Genomic DNA, 15,000 nt, shown 5'->3' on the forward strand with positions numbered 1-15,000 from the left:
ACAAGACCCAGCAATGTCCTGGACTGCATTAAACCCCAGGGAGTTCATATTTACCCCAGGGAAGTAGGGATGGAAGCTCATAATGAGCAAAATGGAGTTTCTTGTCATCTCAGCAGAAAGGTGCTCAGAATCGGAACACCTGGATGATTCTGTAGGTTAAGTGGCTGACTCTTGATTTCAGCTCAGGTCATGATCTCAAGTTCTGGATTATATCCTCATGTTAGGGGAGATGGGAGGACAAGCATGAGGTCTCTTGTCCTCCTTCTTCTGCTTCTCCCCCACTCTCTTTCTCTAGCTCTGTTAAATACATAAATAAAAAAATATTTTTAAAAAGAGAAAGGTGCTCACAATGGATTAAATTTGATTTAGAGAAATGAAATAAATGTGCATTTCCTGAATGTGACTAGTTGATTGTAAATTCATCTGTACCACATAAGGAAGAGTAGGACTGCTCGGTGGTAGCAAGGACCCGTTTGAGGTTTGAGACCAAGAATTTAAAATGAAGTCATTCATCCTGTTGGTGTGATTTTTCTCTGGCAACATTCAGCTGCTCGGGTGCAGGCATGAAACCTCATCTCAGACTGTAGTGCTTAGCCAGTTTGTTGTTTTTTCCAGCAAAGTGTGTTAGAGGTTGAGGTGGGTAAGGAAATGATTATAATGGTGAATCATGGACTCCAAGCTAGACAAGGAGGGAAACGAAGAATGGACAAGGAATTGGTGGGATTAATGCATTAGAGGTCTCAGTGAGGTTGAAGACTTAGTAAATAGGGTCCTAGCACACAGAATTGAAAGGATGGGAGATGGTAAATGGAGAGAGTGAGGTATTATACTTTCATATTTCAAATATGGGGCCCTTTTTGGGGTGATTAAAGTGTGGAGGGTGTGAATGTGGAAGGGTAGCTAAGTGAAGAGGGTTGTTGGAGGTGAAAAGATCAAAGGACTGAGAAGCCCGGGTATTGAACAGATCATCAAGGTGGATGTTGAACTCACCCATGGTGTTCAAGCATGGTGCTAGTGGACGTGGAAAGATTATGTGGGAGGTCAGAAGATGACAGCCATCAGGGTGATCAGGGTAATAAATCTGAATAGAAAGAACTTCAAATGAGCAGAGATCTTTGCAGGAGGTGAGTGGGGGGAACCATTAGGAAGGTCAAAGTCAACTGTAATATCACTATTACATTTTATTGACATCCTTCCTATGGCCAATGAACCATATCAAATAAAACCACCAAAAACCTTTCAACTGGAATGGTTTATTATAGATCTTGCCACCAGGAGGCGCTATCAATAGTGGAGAGCGGACCTCCAAGCAGTCCCTGGAGGCCAAGAAGTGTGTTTCAGCCTGAGCACTGAGGACCTCTAGGGCTCTTGTGAGATATTGCAAGGAGCTCGGCCATCCTTCCACACACCTAACACTTGTAGAGAGATTCTAAGCGTCTGTAAATCTAAAAAGAGGAAGAAGAAGAAGAAGAACAACAACAACAATAACAATAACAACAAAACACAAACTCCTAAATTCCTTTAAAGAGGTCACTCAGCTGTTGAAAGGTTTTAGTTATCATGTATTTTTTTCAACAAAAGAGGTCTAAAAGTACAGCTACTATTACGTAGAGTTTTATATTTTCTCCAGGGTAAAAGGAGTCCTCATAACTGCAGGTTTTGAGAGTTGATGGTAACACCATACTTAAATTTTATTTTTCCCAGGGGCACCTGTGTGGCTCAGTTGGTTAGCTGTCTGCCTTCAATTCGTCATGATCCCAGGGTCCTAGAGTCGAGCCTCCTGTCATTCCCCTGCTTAGCAAGGGAGTCTGCTTCTCCCTCTCCCTCTGCCCCTCCCCCTGCTTGTGCTTGCTCTCTTGTGTGTGCACTCTCTCTCTCTCCACCTCTCATATAAATAAATAAAATCTTTTTTTATTATTATTTATTTGACAGAGAGAGATCACAAGCAGGCAGAGAGGCAGGCAGAGAGAGAGGAGGAAGCAGGCTCTCCGCTGAGCAGAGAGCCCGATGCGGGGCTCGATCCCAGGACCCCGAGATCATGACCTGAGCCGAAGGCAGCGGCTTAACCCGTCGAGCCACCCAGGCGCCCCTAAATAAATAAAATCTTAAGAAAACTTTTGTCCCCAAATGATTTGTTGTAAGTAGCGTGACATAGTGGGAAGAACATAGGGCTGGAGTTAGAATTGTAGCAGCAGCGGCGGCAGCAATAAGATTTATTATCATTATAATCAACATTTGAGTATTCACATGCACCAGAAACTGATGTGAACATTGTACATAAATGGATCATTTATTCCTCCTATAATCTTACGAGGTAGATACTATCATTAGCCCCATTTGACAGATACATAGGGAGGGATCTGGTCACTTGGCTAATGTCACACAGCTAATAGTGGTAGTGGGATGGGACTTAAATTTCATTTTCCCCCTAAGCAGAATAGTTAGGAGAAAATGCCTCTGAATCTCAGTAGTTTAACTCAACAGACATTATCTGCTTTACACTGGTTGGCAGGAGGCTTGGGCTTTTTGGGCTGAGGGACCCAGGCTGACATGTTTCATTTCGATACATGCTTTCACATCACCATTGCGGATCTTCTCCCAAGGAGAAGAGCATCCTCTAATGTCTGCAACAGTAATGAAATGCTTTTGCTTGAAAATGGTGTGTGTCAGCTTCTATTTCACCAGTCAAAGCAAGTCATATGCCACTCCCAACTTCGAGGGAGGGCAAGGAAATGCACTCTTGCCATGAGCCCACAAGGTGTCAAACCAGACTGTTTGGTACTAATGATTACCAGTAACACGCGGGCCCTGGGCAGGTCACGCTTTTCTTGGCCTCAGTTTCTCTACCCACAAAATGAGCACAATCATTTTGCAAGGATCCCTTGTTATGAGGCTCCCTAATTAAATGGGGATGTTGATTAGGGTTATAGTTGCATCTCACCAAATTTCCACTAGCTGAAAATCCGTCTCACCACAGGCAGCCCTGCAGCCCTGCATACACAGCTGTCTGCAGAATGGCCTATTTATCCTAGGACACCTGCCAACCCCTTGGTCACACACACACCTAAGGTCTCGGAGGATATTGGTTTCCGTTCCATCTGCAACATGCCACAGCTGTAGTCCCAGTGTTTGCTTGAAAGCTCAGTCTGGAACCACCAGCTGTCCAGTTCATGCTGAAAGCTTGAGACTACTTTGACTTGAGCCTGTGAAGGTCTTGGTGAGTGTTCCTTCCTTCTGGTTCCCCAAGCTCTATCTTTGAATTGAGTCAGATCACCAGGACTGTTTACTTGTCTTCTCACAATTTCACTCCACAGACACTCCCCAGGATGTCTGGTCTGACTCAGAGATGAGCTCAGCTACGGAAACTCCTTTGTTGGCCAAGGATCGACGGTGCTGATAGCAGTTCAAAAAAATACCCTTAAAAAGTGCATTTCTCAATTCCATACAAACAGTAGCGACCACATGGCAGAACTCTTCTCTGACTCCTTTCATATGGGTCGTTTTGCTATGCCGTCATTCGTCCTCTTCCTTGTTCCTCTGACAGATTAGGTTGTGAACTTCATGAAAATGGGGACAATCTTTACATCTGGGTTTCACAGCAGATGTGAAAACTTGGTACCCAGCAGGTACTCAATAAATGTTCACTGCATAAAAATGCTTCTGAAGATTCTTCATGTAAGTTAGTACATGATGACTTTCTTGTAGCATTTAGTGTCTATGGATGCGCATTTAGGCTAGCTGAACTTCAGGCCGTGAGATTCTGTGAAATTAAAATAAGGTCAAAATGGGGGAGGAGGAGGAGAAGCGCACGGAAAAGGAGGACATCTCAAGGGGCGGGAGCAAATGCAGGAAGTACAGGGTAATATCCAACACGTGGAGGACGTCACTATGCCTGGAGGATTAAAACAGGTGAAAGTAGAAGGTTGGAGCCAGATGCCTGTAGGGGTCTGAGATCAAAGTCCAGAAGGAAGACCGAACAGGACTTTGGAGACAATTAGAGCGGCCTAGAGCTCCAACAAATGAAAAGCAAGATGAGAGAAGGAAACATATTGTGCCCCCAAAGCTTCCTCTTATTTATGGGCGCTCCCGTTTCACAGAAGGTAAGCAAAAAGCACAGCCTCCGGTTCCACCGGGGCCAAAGGAGTGGAGAAACCCCGCCCGGCCCCGTCACGTGGCCAGAAGCGCCCTTGGCACGTGACCCATCTAGCTCTAGACCAATCAGCCTCCGCAGGGGCGGGACACCGGTCTGAGGGGCGGGAGCATCAGTCGAGACCGCCTCTTCTCGCGAGCCTTGCCGCCGTCTCTCCTTAACCGCCCACGGCCCCGGAGCGAAGATCTCGCGAGGCTTGGGCGCTGCGGCGGTAGGAGGAGGACGGAGAAGGACGGAGCCTAGCTGTTGCTGCCTCCCTCGCTCACTCCCTCGCGCACTCGCCCGCCCCCTCCCTCCCTCCCCTCCCTTCCCCGGCCCCGGCCCCGGCCCCGGCCCCGGCCCATTCGCTGTTCGGTCTTCCGCAGGGAGGATGTCGGGCTCGTCGCTTCCCAGCGCCTTGGCCCTCTCGCTGTTGCTGGTCTCTGGCTCCCTCCTCCCAGGGCCAGGCGCCGCTCAGAACGGTAAGCGGGGTGCCGGGGGCGGGCCGGGCGGGGGCCGAGGGACGCCGGCGACCGGAGGAGGCCGTCCCGGGCCCGAGGAGGTGCCGGAGCAAGGGGAAGAGGGCCGGTCGAGAGTATGAAGGGCTGCGCACCCGAGGGGAGATTCGGGTCGGGAGTTCGAAGAGGCGCGGGTGTGAGAACCGAGGCGCCGGTCCGAGAGGTGGGGGCGTCCGTTAGGAGCCTGTGGTGTTGCGGACTTAGAGGCTCCACATCGTGGGGCTCGTCGCTGCGAGCCGGGGAGGGGACACCGGGAAGCCAACGTGAGGAGCTGGAGTAGCGGGGGCGGATGAGGAGGGGGCGCAGCATTTAAAGAAGGCGGTAGAATCCAGGTATTTATGTTTAAGGCGACGGGAGTGGTGTCAGTAAGGCTCCCCAAGAGGACGGGGGTCCCGGGCACTGGGGTCATCTAGGATTCTACGGGGGCCCCGTGAGACCGCTGACATCCCAAAAAAAAAAAAAAAAAAAAAAAAAAAGGAGACACTGGGGGGAGGGGAGTCCTGAAGAATACTGAGCAGAGTACTAGAGCCCCAAGGAGGGGTAAAGACTCACGGAACCTTGGATATGGAGGTGGAGGGAAGGTAGGTGGAAAGCTAAGGTAGTGGGTTGACTGCAGTAGGGGATCTGGAAAGAGAAACAGCTGTGGCTCTCAACGAGATGGGGGAAGAAGGCTGGGTTTGCTAAGGAGGGTGGAGTGTTGGGCATTCTTGGGTAGTGGTTGGGAGAGCAAAAAGGAGTTTCTAAATAAGGAGAGGAAAAACGAGCAGAGGATGGGGAGAAAGGGTTGAAACTGAGGTAGGGGGAATATTTATTAGAGCAGTAAGGGTGCCTGGGTACAGAGATGGTGGTGGGGGAAAGACAAAATAAGGAAAGGGAGTAAAATACAGGAAGCCGGGGGTGTAATGTTGGTTTGCAGTGTGGAGAATATGTTAGGGTCGGGAGGAGCTGAGTTGTGGCGAGTGTTGTATGATATTGTTTAGGGCTTTGGGAAGGCAGAGACACATAACTGGAACTGCAGGGGTGGGACTGAATCTGAAGACAGGGAGATGGAGGGAGTGGGGTTTAAAGATCTAAAAGTTTCAAATCAGAACAGACATTACTTCGGAGGACCATGAAAGTAGTTCCTGAGATGTGTACAGTCTGTAGTGGAAACAATTAGGTTTTGAACGGAAGCTCTTTAAGAGAAGATGGAGAAATAGAGAAAATCATGGTGATGGGGGATCAAGACAAAAAAGATTCTGACTGGTGATGCCGTGTTACAACTCAGCTGCTGAACTGATCTTTCAGAGGTGAAAAATACTGAGAACTAGTTTCTTCTTTTGTGGAAACAGCCTTTAAGAGGTTTAAACATATTTTTGTAGGAAAGAATTTAACAGAAGTCCCTGCTAGAGAGTGAACTCGAAATTATTATTGCTGATTCTTCAGTGTCTCGTTATACTAGAACAATTTAAAATTACTCTTGTTGGAATAGTTGGAATTTAATGCTTTCATTTAAAAAAAATCAGTGATAGAGTCATTGAAGTTAAGCATTCTATGGAGAGTCTGGGCTTAAAATGCTGAGGATTACAGTGAAAATATATCAGTAAAGGATTGAAAATCACCATCAGTTAAATATGGGTGTTTGCTATACCAGATTGCACTAATCAAATCTTATGTATGCTTCATGGCCTTGAATTATCACTGCAGGGGTCAGGAAGGAAATATATTTCTGTCTCTAGCGTTGAATATGTGAAGTCGGTTGGGTATTTTTCAGTTTCTTCCAAAGCACGAGGCCACTGTGGAAGGCTGGGTAGAGTTAGTCTGATTTGTCTCATCAGTTTTTAGGCTGTATTAAAAATATGATTTAAAAGAGCCTAATACTAATTTCAGCTGTTTGATTTGTGGAAATAGCATGGTTTCCTTTGGCATGATAGGTGAGAGATTTTTGATCTTAACATGTTTAATCTCTGTGCTGTGGCTTAGCTTCTTTCAATGATTTATAATACGGGGAAATTGTAGTTTCTTAGCAACTAAAGCAATGTTTTTGGATAGGCCTACCAAAGACTCGACTGGCTATTCTCAGTGATATGTGTTCTAAATACAGCATAGTGCAGCTTTTCCTTGAAATGAGCTTGAATTCAGTCATCTGACCTGACTGGTAAAGTGTAGCTGAGCCCTGTAGTTGACCCAAATGAATGTAAATTTTATTTAAGGAAGAAATGGCTCTTTTTGTGTGTGTTTCAGTCCATATAGGTAAGACTGCCATTTTATAGCTTTCTATAACATGTTTTATGATATGATTCATGCTTTCACTTGATAATAGCCTTACAAGAGTCTTACCTCATGGAGTTTGTATTTTCTTACAGTGCATCAGAAATGGATACCATTATTTGTATGATGTCAAAATGTTAGATTTATTTACTTAAAATGGTGACTTAGAAAAAAAAAAACAAACCCAAACCTATGTGTTTCTGGATTAGGTATGTGGTAGTTTAGACTGATTATACATGTTTTTCAAAAAGTCTCTTTCATTTTCCTAAAATGAGGAGTTTGGACTGATGACCCTCAAGGCCTCTTGCTTCTCAGCTGTGACACAAGAGACTCAAGGCTTTCATTCAGATAGACATTCTCATGCAAATTTTAGACTTGTAGGATGACAGTTCAAAGTAAAATCCTTAGTCAAGGTGTTGGTTTTTGTATAGATCAAGAAAGATGTAACTCATTTTAGAGGAATAAACTTGTTTTAAAAAGTAACCTTTCTGATACACATTCAAAAACTTTAGACTTTAAAATTGAATGAGTGTAAACTAAGTGATATTATATGGTGATCAAGAGCAGCCTCTGGATCCCGATAGACCTGGGTTTGAGTCGCAGCTCTTCTAGCTAAGTTATCTTATATGAAGTGCGTAATACTGCCAAGCCTTGGTTTAATCATCTGTAAAAGGAAGTTTATAATAATGCCAGTCTCCTAGGGATGATGGGAAGATTAAATGAGATAATGGTATAAAGCACTGAGATTTCTGCCTGGCATATATAGTGAGTTTCAGCAGGGAGTGACTTTTTACTATATGTAACACTTGTTACTATATGTAAGATATGTTACTATATGTGCCATATGCTACATCATGTAGCCTAACAGTAACTATATGGACTAAATGTTTGCTCACTATAGTGTTTGCTGTTACTGTTGTTATCCCTTAAAAAGTAACATTATTAATTACTTGTTTTTATCATGTATATGTTGAGCACTTAATTGTTAATGCTGCTCACTATCTTGAATAAAATTAAGTAGGCCATTTTGAAGGCCCTGAACAGAGATTTGTGCTTTTTGCTCATGTAACTTTAAATGACCAGCTGCACTGTGTCTGCAGTTGCAAATTCAGATGAGGAAGTTCATATTTTCATTGTCCGGGAGATTTCATGGGCTTTCTTTTTCTTTCAGTGAACTAAGTATCTTTCATTGGCTTATGATTCTTTTCATAGAATCCCATTGTTGTGAAAAAGAGAAGCAGAGTGTAGTGCCTGGCACACAGTGGGAGTGTTGGAGATGTTAACTAATGAATGAATGTGGAGTGGAGAGTAAAAATGCAGTACATTCATACTGAAAATATAAAATTGGGTAATTAACAGGGCTCAGTGGGAGAAAATGAGTCTAATGAATTTTATTATTAATGAGTGAAATTTTAAGAGACCATTTTGCTAGGTGATACTAGATAGTTGTGAACATTGTCATTTGTAACAATGCCAGTATTAGCAATAGATGATTCATAAATCTTTTTCTTTTCTGTCGAGTGCTGTTTGCTTTAGTGGTTTGGCAATTTTCTCTCCCTGAGTATGTTTTTAGGCATGTACTTGCTGTTGATTGTTCATCTCTTTGGGTGAACTGAAATGAGTGACAGAAGACAGATGTTACCTACAGCATCTGTGGGGCAAATGACATGCTAGATGTCAAGCAAGAGATCTTAACGTAATTAATCCCAATAAGATTTTAAATGACCAGAAGAAATAGTTTGCCTTGGAATAAAGCATTTCCTAAGGAGATTATAAGCCTCTAGTCTCTCAGGGAACTGACAAGTGTCACTACTGATAGGATGGAGCACCTAGGCATGAAAAATTGGAAAGTCATGGTACTAAGTCAGGATCCTTCCTGGGCTCTTAGTCTCTGTTTTTCAAGGCTACTGGTTTCAAATTAGAGATGCAGATGGGGTTTTTGGGTTGTTAGACTTAATAAAGCTGACCTATTAATACACCGAGGTTTAAAACAATGAAAGGAAATAAAAGCCCTTAGATATAAATGTGCTCCACAGTCCAAACATTTGCCAGAAATTAAGAGTGAAGATCAATGCAGGTCTGACTTTGAGTTATATAAATCCTCATGAGAAATTAGACTATTTTGTCTTGAAAGAATCCCTTTCTTTTTCTCAATACAGTTTTGATGTGAAATATTTTCTCTAGAGGATATCTTTAGACATAAGTAAAAGGCAAAATGTTACTGTATTGTCTTTATTATTTTTTAAAATAAAAGTGATTTTTTTAATTGGGTTTGCAGAAATGAGCAGATATGACCAGATAAGTGTTCCAACGATTTGGACATGTTTTCATTTACTTAGTTTGAGGTACTTTTTCAAAATAAGATGAATGTAAAATCTTTACATTTTTGTAAAATCCATACTTTGCTGGATCTATGTAAAAGTTTTTGTTTACAAGACAGTTTGGGAAGGTAACAAGTAGCTAGCATCTACACAAATGAAGTGTAGGAAAACAATGTTGGCTATTTTGCAGGAGATGTTCAATAAAAGTTTCTGTAAAAATTATGCACGTAAGTTTTGGAAGAAGTGAATTCTGTGAAGAATTTTCTGCATCTGTTCCTTTTTTGTTTACAGTGAACACAATCTGGACAGGATCAGAGGTAGAGAATGAAGTTATAAGAGAAAGGGAAAGACTAGAAAGGCTTCAGGAGTACAAGGAGAAAAGTGGGATGTAAGACTGAGGAATAAATCTTCGTTTGAGGAGCATCTGGAAAAATAGAATCTGTCAGAAAATAGAGCTGGGACCTCTAAAGTAAATTCACACATCAATGTTAAAAAAAAAAATAGTATTAAATCACCTGTGAACAATTGACTTGCCTTTCAGTGTGTCTCTTTAAACAAAACATTATCATTTTATATGAATTTTTTAAAAATGCCATTGATGACATGGAGTTTAATTTTAAGCACCTTAGATAATCCATTTTTAAACTTGTTTGTGAGGTTTTTGTGGATTTTTTTTCCAGAATTCCTAATTTTAGTTAGTAAGGATTAGCTTTGGGGAAGTATGAAACCTCTCCAGTAAAAATTAGCTGATTTATGAACTATTAGATTTTATAGGGGTGTGTTTGTGTACATATATAAAATATAGACTTCTCACTGAGTTTAAAGTGAAATATTGAAGTGATCTTATGTAAAAACATTATTTCTATATAGAATGTTATCTGTTTTTCAAAAATTTATTCAATTTAGGAGAGGGAGTGAAGATTTGCACCTAATTCCAGTTTACTATGTTATCTAAAACTGAGAGTAGGCCTGTTTGTTTTTATGTAAAAACAAAGATACACATTTATTAATCAAACCTAATTGATGAGGTTATTTTGACCTTATTGCTCAGGACTTTTAATTGGTCTGTGTAGAAATGGGGTTTAAAGAATTTCATAAGTATCAACATTTATTTGCATATAGTAAGTTAGTGGGAAATGTGTTCAGGGTTCCTCACCCACCTGCTGGTTTTCTGTTTCTTGTTTTTGTTGTTTCAGGTTTAAAAAACCCAGTCCTATCTCTTCATTAAAACAGATTGTGGTCAGCTTTGATGGAAACATCTTGTGTTACGTTCCTTGTACTAAAAGTAGTGAATGGTATTCTTTTGCATTTCTGAAAACAGTTATGGAATGTTTTAAGACTGGCTTGCTTTCCAAATAATCCTAGTTACTATAAGTTTGTGGTGTATTTTATGGTATTTTCCAGAAATATATCAGTTTTGATAGGTTTTGTTTCCCTTTGTTTTATCTTAGTTTTTATCATTACACCCAAGAATTGCTTCAAATTGACTAGACAGTGAAATATAAATGAGATGATGTGAAATCATTCTGAAAGTGTCAGGGTTCTATATATTATGTAAGCTTATATTATCAGAAAACATTAAGTTACAGATTGTACCAATAGTTTTAATTCTATCCAGGGTATACTCACATTCTAAAAGTGATTAAATGTAAAATACTGTACAAGACAAAATGTCAAGTCCTTTTCTGATAGAATACTAACAAGGCAAAATAAAATGTTCCATATACAGTATGATACAGTAAAAAAGTAAGTGTGCTTGGGTATATGAATTGTTATGCCACTGATTCTTCTTTTCTTCCTGATACAGTATTTGAAAAACCACTTTGACTGATGTCTAAATTCCCTTCCAGTTCTAAAATTACACAATTGACCTTATAGTTTAAGGTAGTTCTAATGCATAAAGGGCCTAGGGAGAGAATGCTTTATGTTTTAATAAGTGTTTAGAAACTTACTTTTTGGAATAAGAAAAACTGATTTTTGAGGCATGCACTGTTTTGTAATCCAACTGCCTGTAAGCCTACTTCAGACATTTGTAGTTTTTGTTTCAAGGATGGCAGAATGGTGTGTTACAGAGCTCTTATATTAAACTCACTGGGAAAATTGCCAGTGTGAACTAAACATTTTAAGAAATGAAAAGCACTGCCAGGTAGGTAGATATTTTGTGTTCTTTCTTTCTTTCTTCCTTTTTTTTTTTTTTTTTTATTTGACAGACAGAGATCACAAGTAGGCAGAGAGGCAGGCAAAGAGAGAGGAGGAAGCAGGCTCCCCGCGGAGCAGAGAGCCCGATGTAGGGCTCGATCCCAGGACCCTAGGATCATGACCTGAGCTGAAGGCAGAGGCTTTAACCCACTGAGCCACCCAGGCGCCCCTTTTGTGTTCTTTCTATTGGTTGAAAAATAGTTGACTATTGTAGAGGCAACGAAGAGACAATGAGGCACACTTAAATAATTGTATTATCCATTGAGGAGGTTTTCTGTTTATGGCTTTGTTTCTCCTGTCTCTTCTGTATTTTTTTAGATCTCTAAACCTTTCCATTATAGTTGAACAAGGCAATTTAAGTATTACCAGAATTAAATCTGAGGAAGTTCCTGGGTTTATTGTCCTTAGAAATGGTGTGTTCAAGTCTCAGTTTATAAGTTTATTCCTTATACGTCTTTGTATTTATTTGTTAAGTAGATCCATTTCCTTGTTTCCTTTTTTTACATTTTTGTTAGAATTTCAAACATATAAAAAGTAGACTCAATAATGTAATAAACTCCCATATACTATCATCTAGTTTCAAGAGTTATAAATACATCCTTGCTGCTTATTAATTTAAAAATAACCTGAAAAATAAACATTACAAACTAAAATTTTCTAGATACTGAAATGCATTTAGTACGGATTAGCTCATATTAATAAAATGGTAATAATTTTGTTCACAATTATGTTGAAATGATTCTAAAAATATAAAAGCTGTTTAGAAAAAGGCTTTCACACTTTTGTTTGTGATCCAGAAGTACAGATTTTGTGACAAAGTATATGCATAAGTATGTAACATATTGTACAATATCTGCATTCTAATGCATATGAAGAAAACTATTATGACCTACCTCGATTTCATAATTCATTAGTGGATAGTGAGACTCAACAGCATTTTCTCATATGGAGTAGTTTTGGGTTGTTTTGTTTTATTTTTTTATGTGCTATGGTTGATTGAATAATATTATAAACACAATAAGGATTTTCATGAGGCATTTGCCTATAATATTGACTTTGTTTTCCTATCTGAACTTGGGAAATAGGGGAAGCTATAGTACTTTGAATATTATAATCAAAGCATAAATTTTCTAGTATGTTTAATTGTCCTTTTATTTACTTTTTTTTTTTTTTTTTTTTTTTTGAGATTTATTTGAGAGCGAGAGAGTGCATGGTGGGGCAGGGTGGAGAGACAGATGGGGAGAGAGAATAGAATCTCAAGCAGGCTCCCTGCTGAAGCCAGGGCCCAATGCAGGGCTTGGGTCTCAGGACTCTGAGATCATGACCTGAGCCACTCAGGTGCCCCTTTAGTTGTCCTTTTAAATGAGAACTTCTGTTGCTTATTATAGCCTCTGCCTTTGAGTTATGGTTTGAGTACAGGACTGGGAGCACTGCCTGTTTATTCAGAACTGAATGCTTGCTCTGATGCCATTGTCTGAGGCACTTTGCTGATGAGTACAGAATGACTTGCGTACTGGCCACAGGGAAGGAGGGAAAAGGAAAACAGAAGCATCACTGAAGCATCATTAGGTTTTCATGTTTAAGATCCTAGAGTAGCAGGTTTACTCATTTTTAGACACTGAGTGGAGTTTTGGACATTGTGGAACAACTGGAAAAATAACATAGCAGCTCCAGCATTGAAATTATATTAGTTAATGCTGAATATCAAATCATTCACCAAGGAAGATGAAATAAATGGCCTTAATGCAAACCAGGAAACTGCTACCTAGAAAAGGGCAACTATAATGAGGTTTCAAATAACTTCCAGGGAACTGTCACTGAATTACCCCTAGACAAATAACCTAGTAATCTGGTACTGCTAACAGTGTTACTGTTTTCTTACTAGGATAAAACTCCAAATAATTTTGAACACTTTTCAACCACGTTTAAGATAACATGCAGATAATTCTACATTGATGGTAGTGTAAGCCTTAGGAGAAAAGCCTGAAGGAGCTAAATTTAGGAAAAGGGAGCACTAGGGGGATATGATTATCTATTAATACCTTCAAGCTAGCAGTGTAAATGAAGTAAGGGAATTAGGCAGTCTCCAAAGATGGATGGGCTGTATCATAGAGCAGTGACCTAGAGCACGAGGAGGAAAAGTATAGATTTATTATTAAGAAGATGATATTAATGAAACTAGCAGAGGAATTTGCACTCTCATTGTCAGAGCTGTTTATAAGTAGGGCAAGAGGTTGAGAGGAGAGAAGGGCCTCATAAAACAAAAGGGAGGCTCTCTGTTACATCTAGTACTTAACAGCTCAGTAATAGAAAAAAAAAACTTTTATGGAAATGAATATGAAGTGAAATGGGACTTCCAGAAGTTTCTAAAGGGTCAGAAATTAGTTTCCAACACCAAAGTTCTATGATTATGAATTCAAAAAAAATGGCAGATGAATTTTGGAATCCATTAAAGTAGCTTTTAGTATCTGCTTGTAATGCTGAAAATAGGATTCTGCTTATTACAGTCTTTATGAACAACTTTTTTTAGTTACAAGAAACCTACATTACGAATGTTTTCAAATTTGGGTTTTACACATAGAAATATTAAACTCCTTAAGAGTTCATATTGCATGGAACCTAGTAAAAGTTTAACCTTTGGCTCTTAGGAAACAGGAGTTGTTTTTTATATGGTAAATGTCAGCTCTTAAAGCCTTATCACTTGCCAGACTAACTCTTTTAAGACTTCATTGGTCAAAATTCTTCTGTGACAAAATTCTTCTTGTTCTTTGAGTGGGAGCTGATGCTGTAATACTTTGGGAGAGGTAAGAGCTCACTTTATTCAGTTCAGAGTATAGGGTTGCCAGATAAAATGTAGGATGCTCAGTTATATTTGCATTTCAGACAAACAACAAAGAATTTTTTTTTTTGCTAAATCTGGCAACATTAATGTCTTTTTTTTTTTCTATTTTTCTATTTTGGTTTTCCATTTAGAACTTAAGTGACAAAACATCTTGTAATTTGGTGAGTTTTGTGTGTTAAAAGAAATCTTTTTTTTTTTTTTTTAAGATTTTATTTATTTATTTGACAGACAGAGATCACAAGTAGGCAGAGAGGCAGGCAGAGAGAGAGAGGAAGAAGCAGGCTCCCTGCGGAGCAGAGAGCCCGATGTGGGGCTCGATCCCAAGACCCTGGAATCATGACCTGAGCCGAAGGTAGAGGCTTTAATCCACTGAGCCACCCAGGCGCCCCAAGAAATCTTTTTAAAGTAGATTTACTATGACCAAAATTGTCATACTAAAATTTGCATATTGTCATATTGCAAATTTTGTGTGAGAAAGTATAGTTTAGGGTAGTTTTTTTATTTTTACATCATGTTTCTATGTATCTTTTCTTCAATTCTGTTATATTTGACAGACTAGGTTTTTTATTTATTCTTTAAAAATTGAAGCTATTTTCAGGAAGGATGTGTGCACAAGCTCTTAGGTGGTTATTTTATCAACTCCCTTCTTTTCTACTTTCCTGAAATATTTTAAAATTTAGGTCACTATTGCTTGAGCATATATGATAAAGATGATTCTGTGGCCCTTCATTCAAGGATCAT

General features: G+C 39.9%; 1 protein-coding gene across 3 annotated transcripts in view; it reads left to right on the forward strand.

Annotated features, from left to right (window-relative positions):
- Window positions 1-4,329: 4,329 nt before the first annotated feature.
- The window catches only part of NPTN (neuroplastin), a 70,648-nt gene continuing 59,977 nt past the window's right edge, over window positions 4,330-15,000 (forward strand). Inside the window, exon 1 of one of the 3 annotated variants that reach the window (XR_007128548.1) lies at window positions 4,330-4,611. Coding sequence is in view for 2 of the 3 variants with exons in the window: in XM_047736093.1 (XP_047592049.1) it covers window positions 4,521-4,611 (91 nt within the window). In the remaining variant the exon portion in view is untranslated. The remainder of the gene's footprint in view (window positions 4,612-15,000) is intronic. The other 2 variants (XM_047736093.1, XM_047736092.1) reach the window with 2 other exon arrangements.

The sequence above is a fragment of the Lutra lutra genome, chromosome 7 (assembly GCF_902655055.1).
Source record: "Lutra lutra chromosome 7, mLutLut1.2, whole genome shotgun sequence".
Taxonomy (NCBI): Eukaryota; Metazoa; Chordata; class Mammalia; order Carnivora; family Mustelidae; genus Lutra; species Lutra lutra.